Raw genomic sequence first — 13,201 nt, forward strand, 5'->3', positions numbered from 1 at the left:
TATATTCCATTTACCACCAGTCAACGTGGCTGCAGCCGTGTCGACACTGACCTGGTTCTGCTTCAGGAAGCCTTAATTTGTCCAATGTACTTCTAGCTATTGGTAAACCTTTAGCTCAGCCACACATCACAACTCTTAAATCAGCGGTTTTTTTATTGTGTGTGCATTGAATCTCATGTTACACTTCAGAACTCTGAGCCAAAGACAAGTAAATAACTTGGGAGCTGGATATGGGGAGAGAGGGAGTAAGACTTCATAGCTGTGTAAAATACTTGAAAGGCCTCATTAGATGTCAGTGTAACTGCTGCATTAGCTATCAGCTGTTGCTGCCAACTCATCTGTTTGACCCTGTGGTACTTTAAGACATTGCAGTTGACAGAACAATATCTACCACCAGTTCATGTGACAAAGAGGAGCTTATTTTTATTGATCTAGAGGTGTTGACTTGCTTTGGTGGATCTCATACCTCCTTTTCATGTCCCCTAGCAGTTCTTATGTCTCAGTTCTATGTTTCATCCATTGTTGTGGTTAGAGGGCTAATGTGTGAATTCAGCTGAGAACTTGTAGTGGCATCCTTACCCATGAAGATGGTATCGCAAAGAACACTCTAGGGAGAAGTAAAGTGGTGCTGTTTGTTGGTGTTTTCCGTGGCATCAGACAGAGACAGATGACAGAGATATCAGCATAAAAAAACTTCTTCGAAGCAGAATTTTGAGGAAGTGAAGAATTTTTTTAAGTGAAAGCAAGTATCTGGCCATAGATCCTTTGTGATAGGGTGAGAGGGAACAGTCTCAACCTGCACTGGGGAAGTTCAGATTGGACATTAGGAAAAATTTCTTCACTGAAAGGGTTATCAAGCACTGGAACAAGCTGCCCAGGGAAGTGGCTGAGTCACCATCCCTGGACGTATTTAAAAGATGGGTAGATGAAGTGCTTAGGGATATGATTTAGTTGTGGACAGGTATAGTTGGGCTTGATAATTCCTGGCAGTGTTCAAAGCCAGGTTGGATGGGGCCTCGGGAGGCCTGATCTAGTGGGAAGTGTCTCTACCCATGGCAGGGGGGTTGGAACCAGATGATCTTTAAGGTCCCTTCCAGCCCAAACCATTCTATGATTCTATGATCTCAAAGGTATTTTCCAACCTAGTGATTCTATTATTCTATGATAATCACAAATGACAGAAGCAAAAGGTACTTGCAGCAAGGCATGCAGCTGCCTCTCAGTAAACACAATAGTTTGTGTAGCCTTTCAATTACTGCATAGCACTTTAAAAGGGAATATGTTTTATTCTAGTTTATGTCTTTTTTTTCCCATTTGACCTTTATAGTCTGCTACAAAAACTACTGATATTAAGATTTGGATTTTTGAAAGAGGGGGTATAATCTGGACATGACACTAGGAAGCTGGGACTCTTTCTAGCTTGGCTTCCCAAGCTACCTGACACATATCAAATGCTGAGCCTGCCTCACCTCTTCTATTATAAAATGTTGATGTTATTTATGTACTTCAGAAGGACTAATTAACAACAGCTTCTAGAGTGATTTCAAGATGGGAAAACATGGCAATTACTGCAAAAAGTAAAGGCAATTCAGGCTAATTCTCATTGATTATAATGTTGATTAACAAATTTACAGCTCTAATAAACACTTTTACTGCTTTTGAGTGTGAGAGCAGGTGAGAAGTTGCCATGAGGACTGATGCAGCTGAGTGTGTTGCAGTTAAGTGCTGCTGATGTCTCTTTATTACTATAACTGTATTCATTGTTTACTAAAAGCAGATTCACCAAAGTGTGCAACTGTCACGCCCTCATTAACTCTGTCTGATGGTGTGCATGCTGTGTGTCATCTCAAAGGTGTAAATGCCTGATGGCAGTCTCATTCCCCTTTTCTCCTTCTTCCAGCCACCTTGTGACTGTCTTTCTCCCAGGTGGATGCTAACACAAACCAATAGAGGTGTATAAGGCACCATACCAACAGGATGTTCTGTAGTACGAGGAATAATTTACAAGCATTGTCCCTTGTTCTCTATGCTAATCACCAACACTCTGACACTTAAGACATGGCAACTTTCCCTTTTTTTTTTATATATATATATATAGAGAGAGAGAGGTATTTTGCAATGACTTAGGGCAATACTAAGGATCGTCTATCCAGTGGTTTGGTCTGGAAGCACAGTTCTGCCTCCTTTCAGCTGCATACTGTAGTCATAAAGACAGGAGAACCTAGGCAGCATTGGCAAAGGGGTAACTTGGATTACTCTCATAGGCTTCATTGGGTTTTGTGTGACTTTGATCCCACTCATGGTCAAGAGATCAGAATATCACTGTTTGAAGATCTAGGCCATGAGATTTGAACTCCAGAGTATGACAGTGCTGGGCTGTTCATGATGGATGTGTTAAAATACCAAGTTACAGAGGAACAAGGCTTGGCGTGTTGAGTTTTGCCTTTTTACCAATGTGAGGATAAATCAGAAGATCTCAGAAGTCATTTGTGCACTATGGAGCACCTTTATGAGTTCTAATAATTCTGGTTTTGCCTGAATACCAAAGCTGTATGATCAAACTTTACACTCTGACTAATATTTGCAGCTGCAAGTAAGTAGCTTAGTTTTCCTACATAGTCAGTGTGAAAAATAGATCCTCTGGGACAGCAGTTCAGAACCAGTATTTCACTTAGTCCTCTAAGGACTGCACTCTTGCTCTCTCTCTCTCTCTCGTGGGCAGGGACACATCCCACTAGATCAGGCTGCCCAAGGCACCATCCAACCTGGCCTCAAACACCTCCAGGGATGCAGCATCCACAACTTCCCTGGGCAACCTGTGCCAGTGCCTCACCTCTCTCGTAGCGAAGAAATTTTTCTTTATGTTTAGTCTAAATCTGCCAGTTTAAATTCATTGCCCTTAGTCCTATCACTACAAGCCTTTGTAAACAGTCCCTCCCCAGCTTTCTTTTAGCCCCTTCAGGTACAGGAAGGTCGTTGTAAGATGTCGGAGCCTTCTCTTCTCCAAGCTGAACAACCCCAACTCTCTCAGCCTGTTCTCACATGGGAGGTGCTCCACCCCTCTGATCATCTTTGTAGCCCTCCTTTGGACCTGTTCCAATGGACGTGTTCCAGCAGCTCAATATCCTTCTTATGTTGAGGATTCCAGAACTGGACACAGTATTCCAAATAAGGTCTCACAAGAGAGGAATAGAGGGGCAGAATCATCTCCCTCGCCATGCTGGCCACACTTCTTTTGATGCAGTCCAGGATATGGTTGGCCTTCTGGTCTGCTAGTGCACATTGCTGGCTCCTGTTGAGCTTCTCATTAATCAGCACCCAAAGTCCTTCTCTGCAGGGCTGCTCTCAATCACATCATCCCCCATCCTGTAGTGAAATTTGGGATCGCCCTGACCCAGGTGTAGAACTTTGCACTTGGCCTTGTTGAACCTCATGATATTCACACAGGCCCAATTCTGCAGCCTGTCCGTGTCTCTGTGGTTTATGTCCCGTCCTCCTGATGTGGCAACTGCCCCACTCAGCTTGGTGTCATCTGCAAACTTGCTGAGGATGCACTCAATCTTGCTGTCTCTATCATTGATGAAGATATTAAACAGCACTGGTCCCACTACTGACTTCTGAGGGACACCACTTGTCACAGATCTCCATCTGGACTTCGAGCCATTGACCACTACTCTCTGAATATGACCATCCAACCAGTTTCATATCCAGTGAACAGTCAACCCATCAAATCCATGTTTCTCGAATTTAGAAAGAAGAATGTTGTGGGGAGCTGTGTCAAAGGCCATAGTGAAATGCCCCCATGTCTTTAGAGGCAGATATGTTAAAAGTAGCACTTGATTTAGCAGATCTGCTCCCTGTGCATATTCAGAAGCAAGTCTGCTAAATTGTGACTTAATAGGATTTTACTGCCTTACTCCTGTTACCAGTGTGCAGCCAAGTAGGCAGACAGTAGTCTGTTTGTCTCTGTACCATCAACAGGCAGGTAGTCACTTACAAAGTCTGAATAAGTTATAATGCATAACAAAACACAAAGATGTAACTAAGAATATAATCTGAACATGAGATGCTACATTAATAAGTGCTTATTTTTGATAAGTAAAGCCTTTAATCCTGGAAAAATGGTGCATGTTTTAGATACCACTTGAGCTTTGAAGGCTGAACTGAGCTGATCTGATGAATAGCCAATAAACTTAGACAATCACAATGTCTTTTAACAGGATCTGTATGAAAATGAGTAGTCTTTTTCCTTGAATGGCTGCTCACAGCTTGTTGCCAGAAATACAACTTCAGTTTTATTTTTCATTCTATTACCAAAGTTAAGAGTGCATACTTTACATAAGAAGCTATACAAATAAATTAATAACATTTGCATGATGCAATATGTCATTAAAAAGATAAGTAATAAGTTTGTGAATAATGTGAACAGCTTGACTTTTCCCTGACTGTTACTTAAGTTCTTGAAATGTGCGGTGTGTTAGAATTAATGAAAACCACACTACATGAAATAATGACATAATGTAAGAGCTCCATTCCTTTTTATCAGCATAGTAAAAGTAGCAAATGATACCACCTGTCGACTGATTTCACATCACAATATTTTGATTACTATTAATAGTCACATGCCTCAGTAATCTTGAGAATTCTGGTACATCAATCCTGCTACCAGTGTTCAGTGGCAGAACTAAGCCTTCCATACAGTAACTACAAAATATAGCCTTAAATGATGGACCTAAATACAGGGACATGTGGTTATTTACTGAGATATCTGTGTGATTACAGTCCCTTGGTCTTTAGCCAAATAAATATCCCAATTAATTGCGATTAGGGCTATGTGAGAAACAAAGTTTTAGCATTCCATATTTAAATAAAGGATTTCTGCTTAGAAAAAGAGGGACAGGGATGCATTTTGTATGTGTCACCTATAAAGGGCACTCACCTATAAAGTGGGAGAAGTAGCTTAGCCCTTGAGGTTGCAGCTGGAGGGGGGGGCACCTGGTGGACATAAAGCTCTCTGCAAACAGAGCCAAAGAGGGTTATAGTCTCAGAATTTGTTATTTTATATTTCTAACTGAGGCTGGCAGCTCTTCTCTACCTACTGGTAGCTCCTCTCTACCTATTGTATTTTACACATCTTATTCTTAACAATGGGAGCTGACTGCTACTTTCAATGCTCTGCTGACATTCTTTCTCATCCCCTATTACTTTTTTCAGACCTGCAGCTCCCAATCATCACCCCAGAGTGCTCCAGCCAGCCTGGGCTGTCAAGGGCCAGCACTGCAAGCAACATGTCCCAGGGCGGTGAAAACATTGACAAGACACGTACTTCCCATCTGCAGTACTGGTGGAAGCAGAGCATGAGTGCACAGCTGTAAGCTAATGGATACTCCACCCTTGGAAGCCGCGAGTGCTTCATCATGCTTTTAGTTGGGAGTCAGGGGCACAGAATGTAGTAAGCAAGGAGACTGCAGCAGATGGGGCACTTGGACACATTGTATCTCTTCTACTTGCATAATGTTTGTTTCTATACTAGCCAAACTTGCATATGTTTTGTGTGCAAACAGCTAAGTCTTTATGTTAAGGGCATTGAAACACTTACACAGATAAATACAGACCCAGAGACACCCCTGAATATTTAGGTCTTGTGATGGTTGAGCTGTTTCCTGCTCCCATCCCTGCCTTGCCCCTACAGCAGACACACTTGTGTAGTCCCTTGCACAGAGACCCTCCTTTAGGTGAAGAACTATGAAGTACTTGAGAATTGACTGTCCAAGTGCTGTTTCCTATGTTACAGTATCTCACAAATTTTATGCTGTGCGGCCCTACCATTCTGCAAAGGAGATGAAGAAGTCTCTTTAAGATAGGTGTTATTAGACTCCTTTAGCGGGTAGTAAAATTAGGGTCTGGAAAGATCATGTATTGCCAAAGATTACACAGAAATGGAGGGAGACCCCTGTGTCTTTTACCAGTAACCAGTCTTAGCGGTGCCTAATTTGTATAGTTATTTTCTCATTGCATTTTCTGTGAGGAAGATTGATACTCAGAGATTTTAGCAGGCAGAATAACAATCACATTTGTGAATATGCCCAAAGTATGGCTCATATTACCCCAAGTAAGCTTTTAAAAAATAGGTTTTTTTCTCCTTGGGTTTGTTTTTTTTTTCCCTGTCTTGTTTCTATAGCTGATTATTTTTTCGTGAACTATGGGAGCTGTACACCAGTATCTAGAGAGCCATGTCACTTCCTATACAAAGTTAACTTGCATAATTGTTTTATGTTTAGCTGATTTATTGTGGGTTATTTCTTGGTGTCATAGTCACTCATAATATTTGGAGTCATGGTTCATGACTTCCATTAGAGAAAGCATGCAGTACCACATTTTTGTGTTTCTAGATTACATTGAAGAAAGTGCTAACAATAGCACAATCTTTCCACAATTGGGTTTTTTTCTGAATTCACTACAAATCAATGTTAAATTTGGGTACCTTGAGTATGTGCCTCTGTTATATAAGCTGGTTGGATTTCTTTAATATTTTTAGTTTTACTCTGAATATCCTGGGTATGCAGCAATGACGACACACCCACAATGCATTTACTCATATCTACTCTCAAACATAACTCTCTCTTAACATAGTTACTTTCTATGTATGGAAATCAAGATTTTTAAATACTGAAAGCAATAAAAAAAAATTATATAAAGCTTTGTTCCAGCCTGCTTGGTTTCATCTATGGTGTTGTTTAACTTAGGGGGGAAAAGGTTAATTTTACTATTTCCACTAATTTTGGTATTTCACTCTTTTCTTATAGCTCATTTTCTTCATTTGCAAAAGCACTTCATTAATGCTATATATTCTTACTACTTTCCAGGAATCAGGTATCAGCATTATCAGACCACAAGGACATCCTTAAAGGTCAAGAATTTTCTGTCATCATGAAAGCATATGTGCTTGTGACATCCTTAACACCTCTGCGAGCATTCATTCATTCAACTGCCACTGTCTGGCATCCACCTAAGAAGAAGCACTTTTCTGTAAAGGTAAAATATTTAATTTCATAATTTTTCCTCTTTCAGGAGAACTACAGAGATCAAAAACCACATAATGTTGGTCTTCTCTTTTACCCCTTCTTTATTTGCACTCTCCACCTGACGTGAATATTCTCCTAATGTAAATTCTGATTTCTCAGAATGAATGAGGATTGATTAATGAAGGAGGGAGAAGTTTTCCTGTGCAGTGGGGGTTTTGAAGGGCTCTGGGATTTTCTTGCTTCAGAGCCCATTTTTATTGGTGACATTTGACAGCAGTTGCAAGGTTTTCTCTAAAGGATAGCAGTGGGGCTGCTGTCATGCAGTAACCTCTTTTGTCTGTATATCGACAATGTTATAAAGAAGGAAAGTAAATATTTTAAATGGTTTGTTTAGATTTCTTGTTTCAGATGCAGTAAGACAGAGTGGAGGAGGGTCAAGGGACTTCTAAACCAGGGGAAGGAATTATACCATGAAGAGGGTGGTCCTCCCATGGTCTCTAGGTTTTATGAAGAAGGATGTTTCACATGTGCTTTAATTGGGTTTACTCTGAACATCTCCAAGGGCCTGGAGAGACCCCTTTCTTTCCATGTCTCTTTTTCTCAGCAGCCTTGTGGATTTCCAAATATACTTTCCCACTCCTTTGTTCTTTCATCAAGGAACTGTGCTTGCAAGACGACAGCTTTTCATGAAGGAAATACAGTTCTGTGGCTGCTTGTTTCCTTTTGAAGGAATAAGGTCACAAAACAGCAGTGATTTCTTGAGGTCACATAGATCAGCTCCCACAGCAGCCAACATCAGATAGCTGCACTTTGCCCATGTAGCACTCTTTGGGTAGGAACAAGTCTTGACTTTGGATCCATCTGAGTGCTGTGGTGTCACTGTTAGGACTCTTGACGATGCCGGACTCCTCCAGAGAACAAATCATCTCACCCAGTTTAGACATTAATTTTGGAATGACATGAGTTTCGTGCTAAAACATCTATTTCCTGCCATGCGCTATGATATTCTTAGAGAACATGCCATATTCTAGATTGCCAAATTAGGTGAGATGTACCTACTTCTCTTCCTTTCCCCTACTGGAAGCTGTGGAAGCCCAAGGAAATATATCATTCCTCTATTTACACTTAAGAAGACTAATGGTCACTCACTTTCAAACCTTGGGTTACAGGTTTGTTTCATGTTTATTAAAATAGCACAATGTCCAGCTGCATGACTAATGCAGCTGAAGTAGGGACAACTTTAAAGACTAGTAGTTACTAGTAATTGTGATATGGCTCTGTAAAATAGTTCCCACTGAGTGAATTCTGCTGAACAGGGTACCAGCCACCATTTACAGAGCACTTCAGCAGCTGAAGAAGCAATAAAAATGATGTATAGAAGCAGCAGCACATCTACTGCAGTTCCAGTCTGGTTACTGCTACTGTGGTGTTATATCTTCGATAGCTTTAGGCATGCTTGTCAAAACAGCAAGAAATAAACAAAAAATAGGCACCACAGAATGCACATTTCTTGAGATATATAGATTGAAATGCAAATTAACAAAATGATGGAAAGTAGAGTGACTCTCAACTTAAACAGCATGCCCTGTAAAGAACCTGGGAGGAGATAGGGAGTCTCCAAGACAAGTGAGACACTAGGAATTCATAGAGTGGCCAGAGGGCACTGCTGGGATAATCACAGAGAGGCTTCTGTGCTAGGTGCAGAGGCAAGAGGTGGAAGATCATCAATCAGAAAACAATACTTGGGAAAAGGTTTGAATTCAATCATTGGTATCCTATCCTCAGCCTTTGGGCTGAGATTACATTGTTTTGCATAAATGTCATGGAGCCGTCACTTCTTGCCAGTTGGACATACAATGCCCGCAGAGTCGTCTTCTTTCCCAAAATAGCCAGTGAAGCTACACATACCTGTACTAGCCAAGGAACCTGGTGCAGAAAGCTCCTAAGATTTCAGAGTCTGCCACCTCTGTTGTGTAGGAAGAAAAATTGTTTGTTAAATTGTGACACTTAAACCAGTCAATAGTCAATAAAGACAGAAAGGATCTCTAAAACCTATTCTTCCACTGACTGACAGAATGCCCATCAGTATTACTTGGGACTGAACATGCCTGTAGAGGAGACTTTGCTCTGGAAAAATTTTCTAATGTTTACCGTTCTTTTCCTCAAGCGCAGCTAACTATTTTTTGTTTTTTTAAATGAGCAGATGAGAATAATTTTAATCTGCTGCATTGCCATCACAGATGTGCTGCTTTCAGTAATGCTGCACAATAATTTAGAGACCTCTCCAATGTATCTAGGTCTCCGGTCAGCAAATTTTCCCATACCGGTATAATTAAACTATAGTCAATGAGAAATTAATCCACAATTATGGCTACCACATTATTATTGCAAACTAAGTATATTAACTCAAAAATTTGATCCTGAATGTACAATAACACTTTATAGTTGCTAGAAGCAACCAGAATGTAGTATTTATGAAAGAGAGATTTTTGAAAAGACTGGATGTAGGGTACCAAATGATATTAAATGATTAAGAGAAATGGTATAAAGGGAAAAAAAAATTAATTATTAAATAATGCTGCATTCCCCAATGCATCTTTGTTAGTAAAGTATTGTAAATTATTTTTACAATTCCTGTTTACTTATTCTAATCCTAGTGGCAAGGCTTCAGAATGACTCTGTGAATAAGCATTGGTCAAATGGCAGTTCAGGAAGAGTTCAAGTGTGTTTTGTTCACCAGCTGCCAGGTTTTCTCTGGATTATACATATTTTAGTATCTTAGCTCAGAAAGCAAAATAAGGTCAATCCTGAACTTGCACGAGGATTCTGTGTGTAGTGAAGGGGTAGCAAAATTGTGACTCTAGATTTGGGCCTTGCTTGGGAAGATGCAGGAGATGCGTGGGAGAGAATGGCATTCTGCCTCACAAATGTTTTGGTATAAGACTTGCATAATAGCCTTATTTTCTTGACGAAATTTGGAAACTCCTTATTTAGACCATCTATGCATTGAAAAATTAATAATAAAATAGAAGCTTCCTATTTTGCATATGGAACCAATTAAGGCATGGGTCTCTGTCAATGTATGTAATAATCCTCCTTGTGTTAGTCAAAATTATGCATGTTTATTGAGCAGAAGGCTGACCTCTGAATAATTTTCTGTTTTATAGATGCTGGCATGCGAAACATTTATGATTAATCACCTGAAGGTTTAACACACTTTAAAGTGCTTCTTTTGCCCTGCCATTAGCCTTTCCAAACCTGGTCCCAGTTCTTAATGAAGAGATGCACATTCGTCGACTGCAGTAATGCTACATTCTACATCACCTATGAGAGCTCTTCTGTCGGCAGCTTCCCACAGTCCTTGCTCTGGCTCACTGTGCCTTCACCCACCCAAAATAGGCAGATGCCTCACAGATTTTAATTCTTTGACTGGTGTTCTTGTATAACTCTTGATAACCTCAGCTGAAACTATGCTGTTAAGTGATTTTGCAGTTGTGCAGTGAAGTAAGCATAATTTATTGAAGCAGCTTGCTGTTAAGCTTGCTGTGGAAATGTCACTATAACCATTGTTGAAATCCTCTCTCTGTGTATTAAGCATTTGGAAACATGAGTAAAAATAAATACTTCTTATACTTAACATGAAAGTAAAACTAGACTCGCAACTACTCAGGAAATACATCTTTTTATATAACCTGGAGTTCTGGCTTAGAGCCTAACACTATGAGAATTAGGCTGCAGTATCGATTGCCCTCAAGTGGCCAGTTTTTATACTACTTCAAGTAATAGCCACAGACATTTAATGTTAGATAGAATGCAAACATAGGCGTAGATAGAGAAAAATGCTCAGAAAAAGCAGAAAGGCTCAGGAATTTTTCCCTTTGTTTTAGTTACGAATTCCATACTCTTGCCTTGTTGCTTATGAGGAGAAAATACAAAAGAAAATTACCATCAACTCTTAATTAATTATAATAAATTGCAGGGTTATTTGGGAATAAAATTGAATTTGTTCATTAGGTTCTGTAAGAACTTAGAATATTCGTTTCACTTTTCTTGGAAGTAGCCCATACAGAGAATCAAATGCTGTAATGCTTCTCTTTCTGGGAGACTGGGAGCATAATGTAAATGGCATTTCTATTTTCTGTCCTCATTGTATCTAAAGCCCTATAATTTCTCTTTTTAAAGATAAAAGAACAAAAATCTGGTCTGGGGGAGATCAAATACAGGATTAGCCTAACATTCTCTTTCTAGCAACAACCAGGCAAGAAAGCATCACAAAATTGTGTTACAGGACAAGCATAAAGTGGTACTCGTCTGTAGGCAGACTATAGCTATTTCTGGTAACTTGCAAGGTTAGAAATACAAAACACGTCTTTATATTTAATAGGCTCCAGTGGACTTTTATGTCATGCAATTCTCTAATAGATTTTTTTAAATCCACAAAAGCTCTTGGTCTTCCTAATGTCTTGTGGCAGTGAGACTCTACTTATTATTTATGTGTTTCTTGAGCAAGAATAATTTTTTTTGCTTTAAAACTTCTACCTGATTGCTGAATTTCATACCCCTATGTCCTGTCTTAAGAAAAAGAATGAACAATCCTTCCTTCTTTACCATCTCGATGTCTGTGTCAATCTGTCATACAGTGCACAAATAAGGTTAAAATTCTTCCTGGAGTTCTTTCTTTTCTGCTCTTCTCATTATGAACATCCCAGTTGATCTAGTAAGAGCTCTAGGATGATTATTCTTTATAACATGTGGATCTGTCATAAGTAAATCTTTACACTGTTACCCCAGACTCTTGGCTCTCTGCTTTTCTCATGGTCTAGAACATTTCACTCTGGCTGTTCAATCATGGAAGCCCTATAAGAGTGCCCTTCTGTGGATCCCAGCTTTCCAGATGTACCTCCCCATATCTTGATTCTTCTTTTTATTTTTCCCTTTTTGATTTCCAGTTTCCCTTGGTCCACTTTTGCTCCTCACAGAGAGCTGAGAAATACTGTTAATAAATACCTTTACTTTTCCACTGAGAAGTCAATGCTTGGTTGAGAAACCATTCTTACTTCAGTCTCAGTCAAAGGAGCTAGGGTAGTGGTTGCTGAAGCCAGTGAGTGGCATTTTGTCTTTGGACTAAAGTCTTGTGAGAAAGGATCTTCATAAGAAACCTCTCTCTCAAACAGCCCTTTCTCCTCCATGTAAATAAGTTATTAAAGTGTTAAGGGGCAAGGCTGTTTTTTCTCCCGAACTATTAAACAGAATCCCCCTAAAGAATCTTAAGTAAAGAAAAAAGTATACATAAGTGGGCAATTTACTACATAAAATAGCTGAATAATACGGTGGCTTCCGGCTTTGTCAAGTGTCATGTTAGAGCTTCAAAGAAATGATGCGTTATAACAATAAAACAGGGGTGGAATAAACAGGCCTACCTAAAGCTGACACTATGAAGTTGTGACAAACTCCTGCTCTTTTTTCCTCTGTGATGTATTCTGGAACCATTATTTTGATTATGGGTACATTTTTCTCCCATGAAGCGTCTTACCTTTTCTGTGTGCTGTGATCAGTGCAGAGGTCTGCCTGTGCTGTTAGGCAATATAGGAAATGGCTTCATTGACAAATATGTTTTTTTCTAGTCTTCTGTGTGGAACCAGACTCTTCTTGCAGACATCTTTGCTATTTAGATACGTTCATATGTACAGTCAGAGATTTTTGTCTGTGTGTAGAAGAGTATTTTTGTATCTATGAATCACTACTTACATCCAGAAATATTTGGACTTGTTGAAGAAATTTCACCAAATATAGATCCAGTAAGAAGAATGAATGTACAAAAATGAACTGAGAGTATAAAGCCTACACTGCAAATTATCAGACGTATTAAATTGATTCAAGTGAAAGCATCCTCAGCTCTTTTCAAGGAGTTACCTTAAGTCTTTCGAGACCCTGCAGATCCAATTGATCTGAAAGAGTGCAGCAGCTCTGATTCATAGCAGAAGAGTCTGGAGAGGGCATCCTTTGTTACTTCAAAAAGTGTAATTTCTTGAAACCAAAAGTCATGCTTTGGTTGCTCAGATATAAACAGATAGCCTCTTATTTTCGATCACTTTCGTCCAAGAGAGTAAGTTCAGAGCTCAACAACACCTCCAAAAGTGAGATGCTGATGCAGGGAAAAAAAAATGATTTCATAT

General features: G+C 39.6%; 1 protein-coding gene across 3 annotated transcripts in view; it reads left to right on the forward strand.

Annotated features, from left to right (window-relative positions):
• CPED1 (cadherin like and PC-esterase domain containing 1) overlaps positions 1–13,201 on the forward strand; it is a 145,994-nt gene that overhangs the window by 44,243 nt on the left and 88,550 nt on the right. For all 3 annotated transcript variants that reach the window (XR_008449232.1, XM_054063250.1, XM_009563579.2), the window contains 2 exons: positions 5,215–5,371; positions 6,867–7,035. Coding sequence is in view for 2 of the 3 variants with exons in the window: in XM_054063250.1 (XP_053919225.1) it covers positions 5,215–5,371; positions 6,867–7,035 (326 nt within the window). In the remaining variant the exon portion in view is untranslated. The remainder of the gene's footprint in view (positions 1–5,214; positions 5,372–6,866; positions 7,036–13,201) is intronic.

This window comes from Cuculus canorus, chromosome 1 (genome assembly GCF_017976375.1).
Source record: "Cuculus canorus isolate bCucCan1 chromosome 1, bCucCan1.pri, whole genome shotgun sequence".
Lineage (NCBI taxonomy): Eukaryota > Metazoa > Chordata > Aves > Cuculiformes > Cuculidae > Cuculus > Cuculus canorus.